Source organism: Amblyraja radiata, chromosome 43, assembly GCF_010909765.2.
Source record: "Amblyraja radiata isolate CabotCenter1 chromosome 43, sAmbRad1.1.pri, whole genome shotgun sequence".
NCBI lineage: Eukaryota > Metazoa > Chordata > Chondrichthyes > Rajiformes > Rajidae > Amblyraja > Amblyraja radiata.
In genome coordinates, this window is record NC_045998.1 from 6324988 (window position 1) to 6338978 (window position 13991).

Consider the following 13991-nt stretch of genomic DNA (forward strand, 5'->3'; position numbering starts at 1 on the left):
CATATCCCCTGACTCCGCTATTTTTAATAGCTCTCTCTTGAAAGCATCCAGAGAACCTGCCTCCACCGCCCTCTGAGGCAGAGAATTCCACAGACTCACCACTCTCTGAGAGATAAAATGTTTCCTCGTCTCCGTTCTAAATGGCTTGCTCCTTATTCTTAAACTGTGTGTGGCCCCTGGTTCTGGACTCCCCCAACATCGGGAACATGTTTCCTGCCTCTAGTGTGTCCAAGCCCCATACAATCTTATATGTTTCAATGAGATATCCTCTCATCCTTCTAAACTCCAGAGTGATCCCGACTATGGGTGATGTCTGTACGGAGTTTGTGCGTTCTCAACGTGGGTTTTCTCCGAGATCTTTGGTTTCCTCCCACGCTCCAAAGACGTACAAGTATGTAGGTTAATTAGCTTGGTAAATGTAAAAATTGTCCCTAGTGTGTGTGGGATAGTGTTAATGTGAGGGGATCACTGGTCAGTGTGGACCCAGTGGGCCGAAGGGCCTGTTTCTGCACTGTATCTCTAAACTAAGCACTAAAAAAAGCTATCCGTCTCAATCTTAAATTATGATCATGCTAGTATTTGGAGAGTGCTTCATATTTCTCCATAGTGTATTGTGAAGTAGTTCTCGACAATAGTCAGGTTTTTGTCATCTTGCTGAAAATATCCTTTTACTTTTTGGGGTTTTTTCTAGTTTAGAGATACAGCGAGTCCACGCCGACCATCGATCACCCGTTCACACTGGTTCGATGTTATCCCATTTTCTCATCCACTCCCTACACATTCACGGGCAATTTACAGAAGCCAATGAACCTACAAACCCGCAAGTCTTTGAGGTGTGGGAGGAAACCGGAGCACCTGGAGGAAATCTACAGTGGAACGTGCAAACTCCATGCTGACAGCACCCGAGGTCAGGATCGAACCCAGGTCTGGTTTGTAGGTTAATTGGCTTTGGTAAAGATCGTAAATTGTCCCTAGTGTGTCTAGGATAGTGTAATGCCCCTGTCCCACTTTGGAAACCTGAACGGAAACCTCTGGAGACTTTGCGCCCCACCCAAGGTTTCAGGTTTCCTAAGTGGGACAGGGGCATTGGTGTGTGGGGATCGCTGGTCGGCGTGGATTTGGTGGGCTGAAGGCCCTGTTTCCAGCATCTATCTCTAAACTAAAGTAAAAGTCCACTCAAGATCTTTGTGCTACCTTGACTCTGAATACTCCTCTCCACGTCTCATCTTTTCTCCCTTAGGATTTCTGAAGCTGCTGGAGACTCGTCTTATGCTTTGAGGAACAGGAGCCAAGATTGCGTTGGATTAAGTTGTGATTTGTGTTTGAGATGAGTCTCTCTACCAAAGGGAACCGTTCACAGTTGGCCCACTAGTTTAGTGGTGTTTGTTGGCTTGAAGCTTCAGTTGTTGAGACACAGGACCCCGGAGTGTCAATGAAGGTTTCTCAAACCCGGCGTATCGATCGGATGTTTTGTTTTGTACAGTTAACTCCATTTTGTAAATTTCTGCTGTAAAGAGATTTTTCTGCAGTTTATCTTTCATTTTGTTAATAAAGGCAATTAAAAGTTATGCCGCCACTATATTGTGTAGTGAATGCAGGATTTCCATCCCCCCCCCCCCCCCCCCCCCCCCCGAATCCAATGTTTGAATTGTTATGCACTGAATGGCCACATTGTGGTATAGATAGACACAAAATGCTGGAGTAACTCAGTGGGACGGGCCGCATCTCTGGAGAGAAGGAACAGGTGACTAGTCTCGACCCAAAATGTCACCCATACCTTCTCTCCAGAGATGCTGCCTGTCCCGCTGAGTTACTCCAGCTTCTTGTGTCTATATTCGGTTTAAACCAGCATCAGCAGTTCCTTCCCACACACTGGTTTAATTTTGTTTAGAGATACAGCGTGGAAACGGGCCCACCGAGCCCGTGCTGACCAGCGATCCCCGCACACTAACACTATCCAACACACACTAGGGACAATTTACACTCATACCAAGCCAATTAACCTACAAACCGGTACGTCTTTGGAGTCGAGGAGGAAACCAGAGATCCCGGAGAAAACCCACGCAGGTCAGGGGGGAGAATGTACAAGCTCCGTACTACACTCCAACAGCCTTCACACTGAGCATTAACCGCCGAGATGCTGGTGCATTTCTCAATGGCTCTCTTATGGGGAGCAGAGGATGGTTAAATATTTCTGATTGTGGTCTTGTATTTGATCTGGGGATGATCTGATTTCATACACTTGTAACTTGGCAACTACAAATGGTCAGGTTCACCATGTAAATAGTCAGGCCACACTTACACAATTGTGTTCAGTGTTGGCCATCCTGCTACAGCTACAGGAAGGATGCCGCTAATCTAAACATTTACAGGGATGCTGCCACGACTCGAGGCCCTGAGCTAGAGGGAAAGTTTGAACAGGCTCGGACTTTATTCCTTGGAACGCAGGAGGATGAGGGGTGAGTGATGATATAAGGATAGCGCAGGTATGGAGGGATATGGGCCAAACGCAGGCAGGTAGGACCAGTGTAGCTAAGACATGTTGGCCAGTGTGGGCAAGTTGTGTGGCACGGTGGCGCAGCGGGAGAGTCGCTGCCTCACAGCACCACAGACCAGGGTTCCATCCTGACCACGGGTGCGGTCTGTACGGAGTTTGTATATTCTCCCCGTGACCTGCGTGCGTTTTCTCCGGGTGCTCCGGTTTCCTCCCACACTCCAAAGTCGTGCGGGTTTGTAGGTTAATTGACTTCGGTAAAATTCTAAATTATCGTTAGTGTGTGTAGGATAGTGTTAGTGTGCGGGGATCGCTGGTCGGCGCGGACTCGGTGGGCCGAAGGGCCTGTTTCAAAGGTTCAAAGGTATTGTCATGTGTACCAATTAAGGTACAGTGAAACTCGATTTACCATACAGTCATATAATAAAAGCAACGAGGCACACAACCACATAAAAGTTAACATAAACATCCACCACAGCGGATTCCTCACTGTGATGGAAGGCGAAAAAGTTTCATCTTCGTTCATCTTCATTCTCCCGCTGTCGGGGCAGTCGAACCGTCCACATTCGGGCGATCGAAGCTCCTGCGGCCTGGAGCTCCCAAAGTTGTCATCTAACCAGGGACCGCCAGCTTCATGATGTTAAAGTCCGCGGTTGGAGCTCCCAAAGTCAATCACTAACAAGAGTCACAAGAGTCCGCCAGCTCCTCGATGTTAAGCCACAGTGCGGACTTAGATACGATACTGAAAAAAATCGCATCTCCGTCGAGGTAAGAGATTAAAAAAAGTTCCCCCCCCCCCCCCTCAACAAAGCTAAAGATACACTAAAACATATATTTAATACATACAACCAAACAACAGGAAGAAAAGGAGACAGCCTGTTGGCGAGGCGGCCGTTGCAGTGCCACCCGTTGGTCAAGTTCCGCACTGTATCTCTAAACTAAACTCAGACCCTCGAGCCACCGATCAATGACACATCCACACCAGTTCTTCAGCCTCAAGGCTGCCACTCCCTCCTCCGGTCCTAGAATCTCCCAATAGTGGAAACATCCTCTCCGCACCCACCCTATCCAAGCCTTTCACTATTCTGTATGTTTTAACGAGCTCCCCCCCTCATTCTTCTAAACTCCAGCGAGTACAGGTCCAGTGCCGTGTGTTGGTGGGAGTGATAGGTGGATACAGGTGGAGTTTGGTCCTCTCCACATCCACGTCTTCAACCACAAAGGCTGAAGGTGTCCTGGCAAGGAGAGGGGATGGTTCACGGGACGATCCAGGAATGAGTGGGTTAACATATGATGAGCGTTTGTCGGCACTGGACCTGTACTCGCTGGAGTTTGGAAGGATGAGGGGATATCTCATTGAAACTTACAGAATACTGAAAGGCCTGGATAGAGTGGATGTGGAGGGGATGTTCACACTGGTAGGAGAGTCTAGGACCAGAGGTCACAGCCTCAGAATTAAAGGATGCTCTTTTAGAAAGAAGGTGAGGAGTAACGTCTTTAGTCAGAGGGTAATTAATCTGTGGAACTCATTGCCACAGAGGGCTGTGGAGGCCAAGTCAGTGGATATAGACAAATTCTTGATTAGAACGGGTGTCAAGGGTCATGGGGAGAAGGCAGGGAAATGGGATTAGGAGGCAGAGATCAGCCATGATTGAATGGCAGAGTGGACTCGATAGGCCGAATGGCTTAATTCTACTCCTATAACGTGATCCAGACAGAGGCAACGGATGCAGCTGGTATTGTGAAAATGGTACCAAAATCCGGCGACTCTTTCACATGGACTCAGTGTGTAGAAAGCAACTGCGGATGCTGGTTTACAATGAAGGTAGACACAAAATGCTGGAGTAACTCAGCGGGACAGTCGGCATCTCCGGAGAGAAGGAATGGGTGAAGTTTCGGGTCGAGATCCTTCTTCTGACAGAGTGATGGCAGAGGGAGTCTAGAGATATGGTAGTGTAAGGTGTGAAAACAACAGATCAAAGCAGACGATGATAAGGAAATGCAGAATGGTACATTGTTAGCTGAGGGCAAGGTGACAAGAAGGCAATCAGTAAAGAAGGGTCTCGATCTGAAATATCACCTTCTCTCCAGAGATGCTGCCTGTCCCGCTGAGTTACCCCAGCATTCTGTGTCTATCTTCAGTGTAAACCATCATCTGCAGTTTCCTGCTACACAAATTAATCAGGACAGTGAAACTAGTCGGAGAACTGGGAAGAGGGGGGGACGGAGAGGAAAAGCAAGGGTTACTTGAAGTTAGAGAAATCAATATTCTCGCAGGGTCTGGATCCGAAATATCACCCATTCCTTCTCTCCAGAGATGCTGCCTGTCCCGCTGAGTTACTCCAGCACTTTGTATCTATCTTCAATATTCATACCGCTGGGTTGTAAGCTGCCCAACAACTCAGTGGGCTGTTTCTGTACATTGTGTGTTTCAATCGAGGAGTGTACTTGGGTACCGTAATAATCTTACTGATCTGTTGTGCGAAAAAATAATTCCACTGAACTTTGGTACATGTGATCAAAAAAGAACCATTGAACCATTCATTGTACACACGCTGTTTTTAACTTAAAGACTTTTATTTACATTAATTGTACATTGGTTCTGAGAACAATGTTGATGGAATCCTCTGTTTCAAGATCTCACCAGGGCAGCTCTATGGGGCTGTAGAAAGGGCCATCTATGTCTCTGACTGAGCGACTCAGGCAGCTTGTTCCGACAGAGCCGCACGGTGGAGCAGCGGTAGAGTTGCTGCTTCACAGCGCCACAGACCCAGGTTCCATCCTGACCACGGGTGCTGTCTGTACGCAGTTTGTTCCTTCTCCCCGTGACCTGCGTGGATTTTCTCCGGGTGCTCAGTTTTCATCCCACGCTCCAAAGACGTACAGGTTAATTGACTTCAGTAAACGAGACATGAAAAGAGAAGCAGCTCAAGGAGAATGTAGATTTGTTAGCTCGAGAATATTAGCTCGGGGAATGTGAGAACAAAACCGAGATAAACTGTAATCGGGAACAGTCAGACTGGTTGGAGATCTGGGAACGGGGAGGGATGGAGAGAGGGGGAAAGCAAGTTACTTGAAGTTAGTAGTTAATGTTCCTCGCTATGAACATTGACTTCACCAAGTAACCCTTGCGTTCCCTTTCTCCGCCCCTCCCCAGTTCTCCGACCAGCCTCACTCCCCCCGATTGAATTTTTATGTTTGCTTTGTTCTCACCTTCCCCTAGGTAACAATAACAATCTACATTTTCCTTGAGCTCCATCGCTTTTGATGTCTCGTTTTCACACCCTACCCTTCCTTATCTCTGTGTCGCCCCTTCCCCTGACTCTCAGTCTGAAGAAGGGTCTCAACCTGATACGTCACCCGTTCCTTCTTTCCAGAGATGCTTCCTGTCCTGCTGAGTTACTCCAGCGTTTTGTGTCTATCTTTGGTGTGGACCAGCATCTGCAGTTCCTTCCTACACAATACTCCAGCACTTCGTGTCCGAGCTTGTTGGCGGTGCGAGGCGGGCTGGCGGCAAAACGAGGCAGCGGTTCTACCTGCTGTGTGTTATCATAGGGTCGCCCTCTGGCCGGCAGCTTGTTCCATACACCCACCACGCTTCGTCTGAAAAATTTATCCCTCAGATTCTTATTAAATCTTTTCCCCTTCACCTTGAACCCGTGTCATCTGGTCCTCGATTCCCCTGCTCTGGGCAAGAGATTCTGTGCATTTACCCGATCAATTCCTCTGATGATTTTAAATATTTGTCGTGGTCTCACTGTGGTGGGCACCAGGTCTCGGACGCTCCCAGGGTCAGCGCAGCGTCCCGGCTGTCCGGTGGGATCAGATGCGGATGAGGTAGGAGTCGCTGTGCGTGACGTATCGCACCCAGCGGTGCGGCGGCTGTAGGGGTGGTGGATGCGCAGAGGAGAGGCGCAGGAACCGCACCTGCAGCCCCGAGCAGGTGGTCATGGGCAGCTCGAACTGCATGCAGGCAGGGCCCAGCTCCAACAGCGACGCAGCGCTCAGATCCGCCACCTCCAGCTGCACAGGACAAAGCAAAGCAGCACCGTTACTGCCCGGCACACACGCACATGCACTCACACCTACACCACACACACGCGGCACCTCCAGCTGCACGGGACAAAGCAAAGCAGCACCGTTACTGCCCGGCACGCACACACATGCACTCACACCTACACCACACACACGCGGCACCTCCAGCTGCACGGGACAAAGCAAAGCAGCACCGTTACTGCCCGGCACGCAAACACATGCGCTCACACACACACGTCACCACACACACTCACACCTACGACACCACACGCGCGCACACACGGCACCACACGCACGCACACGCTCACACGACACCCACACACCCATCTACACACGCACACCACGTGATTGCACATGTCACCGCACGCACACGACTCACGGTACGCACACACGTGACTGCACACACGTCACCGTGCACACGCACAAGCACACACGTCACCACACACTCCCGCACATGCCCACTCATACCCACACCCACCCTCACTCATGCCCATACACCCACACACTCCCACCCATCCACACCCACTTTGTTTTGTTCAAGATTCCAGCATTGCTGGTGCAACAGTAGAGTTGCTGCCTCACAGCGCCACAGACCCGGGTTCGATCCTGACTACGGGTGCTGTCTGTACGGAGTTTGTACAGTGCCTATCTTTTATGCAGCCTGACCCACAGAGTTACCCCAGCACTTTGTATCTTCAAACCTAAACACATAGTGCTGGAGTAATTCAGCGGGTCAGGCAGCATCTCTGGGGAACATGGACAGGTGACGTTTCGGTCGGGACCCTTCTACAGATTTTGTATCTTTTGTTAAAGCCAACTGAATCTTCTGTTAAAACAATTTAACTCCCCTCCCATTCCCAATCTGACCCTTCTGTCCTGGGCCTCCTCCATTGTCAGAGTGAGGCCCGGCGCATATTGGAGGAACAGCACCTTGGGCAGCTTACACCCCAGCGGTATGAACATTGACTTCTCTAACTTCAAGTAACCCTTGCTTTCCCTCTCTCTCCATCCCCTCCTCTTCCCAGTTCTCCCACCAGTCTTACTGTCTCCGACTACATTTTATCCGTTTGCTTTGTTGTTTACTTCTCCCAGCTAACAACGATCTATTTCACATTTGCCTTGATCTCTGTTCCCTTTGCCCTGTTTTCACACCTTACACTTCCTTGTCTATGTATCTCCCTCTTCCCTGACACTCAGTCTGAAAAAGGGTCTCAACCCGAAAAGTCACCCATTGCTTCTCTCCAGAGATGCTGCCTGTCCCGCTGAGTTACTCCAGCGTTTTGTGTCTATCTTTATCAGGATGTTGCTGGGTTAGAGAGTTATAGCTACAAGGAATGGTTGGACAAACTAGGATTGTTTTTTTCTGGAGCCCTGGAGGTTGAGGGGAGACCGGTTGAAAGTTTATAACATTATAAGAGGCACAGATAGGGTAGGCAGTCAGAAGCATTTTCTCAGGATGGAAATATCAAAGACTAGAGGGCGTAGCTTTAAGGTGAGAGGGGCAAAGTTTCAAGGAGATGTGCGGGGCAAGTTTTGTTTACACAGAGGGTGGTAGCTGCCTGGAACGTGCTGTCAGGGGTGGTGTACAAGCAGATACAATAGTGGCGTTTAAGAGGCTTTTAGACAGGCACATGGATATACAGGGAATGGAGGGATATGGATCACGTGCAGGCAGAAGGGATTAGTTTATTTTGGCATCATGTTCGGCATGGACATTGTGGGCTGAAGGGCCTGTTCCTGTGCTGTACTTTTCAATGTTCTGTGCATGTGATCCAATAAGATCAGATACACCATAGTGCCCTCCATAATGTTTGGGACAAAGACCCATCATTTATTTATTTGCCTCTGTACACCACAATTTGAGATTTGTAATAGAAAAAATCACATGTGGCTAAAGTGCACATTGTCAGATTTTAATAAAGGTAAATTTTATACATTTGGGGTTTACCATGTAGAAATTACAGCAGTGTTTATACATAGTCCCCACTCCTCCCCCCCCCCCATTTCAGGGCACCATAATGTTTGGGACACATGGCTTCACGGGCATTTATAATTGCTCAGGTGTGTTTAATTGCCTCCTTAATGCAGGTATAAGAGAGCTCTCAGCACCTAGTCTTTCCTCCAGTCTTTCCATCACCTTTGGAAACTTTTATTCCTGTTTATCAACATGAGGACCAAAGTTGTGCCAATGAAAGTTAAAGAAACCATTATGAGACTGAGAAACAAGAATAAAACTGTTAGAGACATCAGCCAAACAATAGGCTTACCAAAATCAACTGTTTGGAACATCATTAAGAGAACACTGGTGAGCTTACTAATCGCAAAGGGACTGGCAGGCCAAGGAAGACCTCCACAGCTGATGACAGAAGAATTCTCTCTATAATAAAGAAAAATCCCACAAACACCTGTCCGACAGATCAGAAGCACTTTTCAGGAGTCAGGTGTGGATTTGTCAATGAAGGTACTGGCTCATTTATCTTCATTGATGATACAACTGCTGATGGTAGTAGCATAATGAATTCTGAAGTGTATAGACACATCCTATCTGCTCAAGTTCAAACAAATGCCTCAAAATTTATTGGCCGGCGGTTCATTCTGCAGCAAGACGATGATCCCAAACATACTGCTAAAGCAACAAAAGAGTTTTTCAAAGCTAAAAAATGGTCAATTCTTGAGTGGCCAAGTCAATCACCCGATCTGAACCCAATTGAGCGTGCCTTTTATATGCTGAAGAGAAAACTGAATGGGGACTAGTCCCCAAAACAAGCATAAGCTACCCAGCAACTGGTGATGTCCATGAATCGCAGGTTTCAAACATAGAAACATAGAAATTAGGTGCAGGAGTAGGCCATTCGGCCCTTCGAGCCTGCACCGCCATTCAATATGATCATGGCTGATCATCCAACTCAGTATCCCGTACCTGCCTTCTCTCCATACCCTCTGATCCCCTTAGCCACAAGGGCCACATCTAACTCCCTCTTAAATATAGCCAATGAACTGGCCTCGACTACCCTCTGTGGCAGGGAGTTCCAGAGATTCACCACTCTCTGTGCTGAATCTTGCAGTCATTGCATGCAAAGGATATGCAACAAAATACTAAACATGACTACTTTCATTTACATGTCATTGCTGTGTCCCAAACATTATGGTGCCCTGAAATGGGGGACTATGTATAAACACTGCTGTCATTTCTACATGGAGAAACCAAAATGTATAAAAATGGCCTTTATTAAAATTGGACAACGTGCACTTTAACCACATGTGATTTTTTCTATTACAAATCTCAAATTGTGGAGCACAGAGGCAAATAAATAAATGATGGGTCTTTGTCCCAAACATTATGGAGGGCGATGTACAACTGGCTTTTACACGTGGTGTTTAATGGCCTTTGAGAGGGTTTTACTGGTGTTTAAAATGCTTTGATGTGACGTTTAGTCTTCAAGAGGCTTGCACGTGGCATTAGTTGCGTTTAAGAGACTTTTAGTGGCACTAGTGGTATTTAAAAAGGCTTTTACAAGTGGTGTTTAATGACATTTAAGAGGTTTTTAGTTGAGTTAGTGGCGTTTAAGAGACTTTTAGTGGTGTTGAGGCTTTTACAAGTGATGTTTTTTTCAAGACATTTAAGAGGTTTTTGGTGGTTAGTGGCATTTAAGAAGCTTTCAGTGGCGTTTAAGTGATATACGTGTTTAGTGGCTTTTTAAAGAGGCTATTAATGCCTCTTTCGATCGCCCAGCGCGTGGGAGCTGACATCCCCCCGATGCGGGAGCTGATCGCCGCGACGTGGAGGGCCCGAACGCCACCGGCTACGGGAGTCAAGATCGTCCCGTCAAAGGGGGGGTCGAGGCCCACGACCAAGGAAGAGCTAGGGGAAGGACTTGAACTTTATTTCGCCTTCCATCACAGTGAGGAGTGTGTTGGAGTCACTGTGGTGGATGTTCATGTTAAAATGTGTTTTGATTGTTCTGTTTCCAAGATGGCTGCCGATAGTGAGAGTGAACGCTGGCGCGATTAGCTGCCGCTGCTCTATCTCTCTTTGAATTGTTGATGTCCAGACTACTTAGATTTTGTTTCATTTGTTTATATGTTTGTAATTTGCTTGTTTTAATCTGTAAGGTGTCCTTGAGAATCCTGAAAGGCGCCCATAAATAAAATGTATTATTACTGGTGTTAAGTGGTGATAGCCTGCTAGTGGCATTAAGAGGTGTTCTGTGACATTTAGTAGATTTCTGAGGCTCTTAGTAGTTTAAGAGGTGATATAAGTGGTGTTTAAGTGGCTTATAGGCATGGATAAGCAGGTAATGGATGGCTATGGATCACGTGCAGGCAGAGGAGATCGTGTAACTGGGTATCATGTACCGTACGGACACTGTGGGCTAAAGGGCCTGGTCCTGTGCTGCTGCACTGTTGTGTGTTCACCTGGTGCCCACCCCTTGCCCGCCCTCCCCTCCCCACCTCTCTCCCCCTCACCTTGAAGCGGGCGGTGAACTGTGAGCCTCCAGGGAAGATGGGGATGTGCCAACGCACTGACCGAGTGTCGGCAACCAGCTCGGCACGCTGCTCCGGGCTGCTCAACTCCTGCCACAGGCTGCCGACAGAGGACAGGGTTAGTAATAACACAGGCCGGGGTTAGTAATAACGCAGGCTGGGGTTAGTAATAACGCAGGCTGGGGTTAGTAATAACGCAGGCTGGGGTTAGTAATAACGCAGGCTGGGGTTAGTAATAATGCAGGCAGGGGTTAGTAATAACGCAGGCCGGGGTTAGTAATAACGCAGGCTGGGGTTAGTAATAACGCAGGCCAGGGTTAGTAATAAAGCAGGCTGGGGTTAGTAATAACACAGGCCGGGGTTAGTAATAACGCAGGCCGGGGTTAGTAATAACGCAGGCCAGGGTTAGTAATAACGCAGGCCAGGGTTAGTAATAACGCAGGCCAGGGTTAGTAATAACGCAGGCCAGGGTTAGTAATAACGCAGGCTGCTGACAGAGGACAGGGGTAGTAATAACGCAGGCCAGGGTTAGTAATAACGCAGGCTGCTGACAGAGGACAGGATTAGTAATAACACAGGCCGGGGTTAGTAATAACGCAGGCTGGGGTTAGTAATAACGCAGGCCGGGGTCAGTAATAACGCAGGCTGCTGACAGAGGACAGGGGTAGTAATAACACAGGCTGGGGTTAGTAATAATGCAGGACGGGGTTAGTAATAACGCAGGCTGATGTTAGTAATAACGCAGGCGGGATTAGTAATAACGCAGGCGGGGGTTAGTAATAACGCAGGCGGGGGTTAGTAATAACGCAGGCGGGGGTTAGTAATAACGCAGGCGGGGGTTAGTAATATGTCGTGGTCAGTCACTGAGAGAGCACACTACAAGTTGATGTAGGAAGGAATACTGGTTTACATCGAAGATAGGCACAAAGTACTGTAGTAACTCAGCAGGACAGACAGAAGGATAACATTTCAGTCTGATGAAGGGTCTCGACTCGAAACATCACCCATTCTTTCTATCCAGAGATGCCGCCTGTCCCGATGAGTTACTGCAGCATTTTGTGTCTAACTTCTACACCACAAGGTAGGACCGATCTTTAAACCAGTTTGGACACAGCCCAGACCGTCACGCAAACCATCCACCCTTCCATTGAACAGCACGGTGGCGCAGCGGTAGAGTTGCTGCCTCACAGCGTCAGAGACCCGGGTTCCATCCCGACTACGGGTGCTGTCTGTACAAAGTTTGTACATTCTCCCCGTGACCTGCGTGGGTTTTCTCCGGGTGTTCGATTTCCCCCTACACACCAAAGTCGCACAGGTTTGTAGGTTAATTGGCTTTGATAAAAAATGTCAATTGTCGCTACTGTGTAGGATAGTGCTTGTGTATGTGGGGGGTGATCGCTGGTCGGCGCGGGCCTGTTTCCATGCTGTGTGTCTAAACATTGACTATCTATACTTCTCGCTGCCTCGGCAAGGCCAACAGCATAATCACGCACCAGTCTCACCCTGGTCACTCCCACTTCCCCTCTCCCATCGGGCAAGAGGTACAGAAGTGTGAAAACGCACACCTCCAGATTCAGGGACAGTTTCTTCCCAGCTGTTATCAGGCAACTGAACCATCCTCTCACCAACTAGAGAGCGGCACTGAGCTACCACCTACCTCATTGGAGACCCTCTGACGATCTTTAATCAGACGTGACTGGACTTGCACTCAATGTTAATCCCTTTATCTGCACACTGTGGAAGACTTGATTATTATTCCAGCACGGAAACAGGCCCTTCGGCCCACCGAGTCTGTGCCGACCAGCGATCATCCTGTACACTAGCACTATCCTACACACCAGGGACAATTTACAATCTTTAGGGAAGTCAAGTAACCTACAAAGCTGCACGTCTTTGGAGTATGGGAGGAACACACAGGAACAAAAGAATAACAAAACAATATCTTATCTGTGTGCATTTATGGATGTGTTGTGCTGCTGCAAGTAAGGACTTCATTGTGGTGTTGTTGTACGTATGAGGCAGCCTTCGGCCCATGGAGTCCACGCTGACAATCCACCATCCGCTCACACCAGTACTGCGTCATCCCAGTTCCCCATCCACTCACGACACACGAGGGGACAATTTACAGGGAGCGCCGGTTGGTCGCCAAACCCGCACGGGCTGGTTTTTGGCACACGGGAGATGGCGGTGGATCTGTCGTTCCACGTTGGGGTGAGAACTGGCCACATCCCGAGGAGCGGGCGGTGCGGAGAGCAGTGGGTGGCAGCAGGCAGAGTTACCCGTAGTGAGCGGTGGGCACAGGACAGGTTCTCACTGAGGAGAGGGTGGGGTAGATCGCCAGAAAATGCAGTCGTAACTCAGCGGGACAGGCAGCATCTCCGGAGAGAAGGAATGGGCGATGTTTATGCCTGAAGCAGGGTCTCGGCACAATATACGTCACCCCAGAGATGCTGCCTGTCCCCGCTGTTACTCCGGCATCTTGTCTCTCACTGCCGGAGACGGAGCACGTTACCCAAGGAGAGGGGCGGTGCGGACAGCAGTGGGCGCAGGGCACGATCTCACACAGGGGAGGGTGGTGAGGTGGGCTGTGGGCTGCTGTGGGCACAGGGACACAGGGCACGTTACCCAAGGAGACGCAGGGCAGTAAACTGTGGGCACAGGGCACGTTCTCACGCTGGAGTGGGCAGGGGAGTGATCCGTGGGCTGTGGGCAGAGGACATGGGGCACGTTACCCAAGGGGCGGTGGGCACGAGGGTAGAGGGGACAGGGTCTCTCTCTCACCTGGCAGTGCCCTTGGGCACCGGGAGATGAACGCTGATGTTGACACCCTGGCTGAAGACACAGAGGCACAGAGAGAGGAGGCGTTAGTGACAACGGGCCAGCACTAAACACCCCCCACGTTGGAAGAGGGGGGAGAGAGAGAGAGAGACGGGGGGGGTGAGAGAGAGAGAGACAGGGGGGGGGGAGGAGAGAGAGA

The 13991-nt window shown here is 49.1% G+C and overlaps 2 protein-coding genes across 6 annotated transcripts in view; one reads left to right on the forward strand and one right to left on the reverse strand.

Moving 5' to 3' along the window:
* The window catches only part of LOC116968079 (cohesin subunit SA-2-like), a 95445-nt gene extending 93869 nt beyond the window's left edge, over positions 1-1576 (forward strand). For all 5 annotated transcript variants that reach the window (XM_033014703.1, XM_033014705.1, XM_033014702.1 and 2 more), the window contains exon 37: positions 1241-1576. In XM_033014703.1, the coding sequence (XP_032870594.1) occupies positions 1241-1249 (9 nt within the window). In that variant the 3' untranslated portion in view covers positions 1250-1576. The remainder of the gene's footprint in view (positions 1-1240) is intronic.
* A 3476-nt stretch (positions 1577-5052) lies between these two features.
* The window catches only part of LOC116968008 (AP-4 complex subunit mu-1-like), a 21858-nt gene continuing 12919 nt past the window's right edge, over positions 5053-13991 (reverse strand). The window contains exons 2-4 of the mRNA XM_033014642.1: positions 13796-13846; positions 10997-11114; positions 5053-6517 (exon numbers count right to left, since the gene is read on the reverse strand). Coding sequence (XP_032870533.1) covers positions 6317-6517; positions 10997-11114; positions 13796-13846 — 370 coding nt within the window. The 3' untranslated portion in view covers positions 5053-6316. The remainder of the gene's footprint in view (positions 6518-10996; positions 11115-13795; positions 13847-13991) is intronic.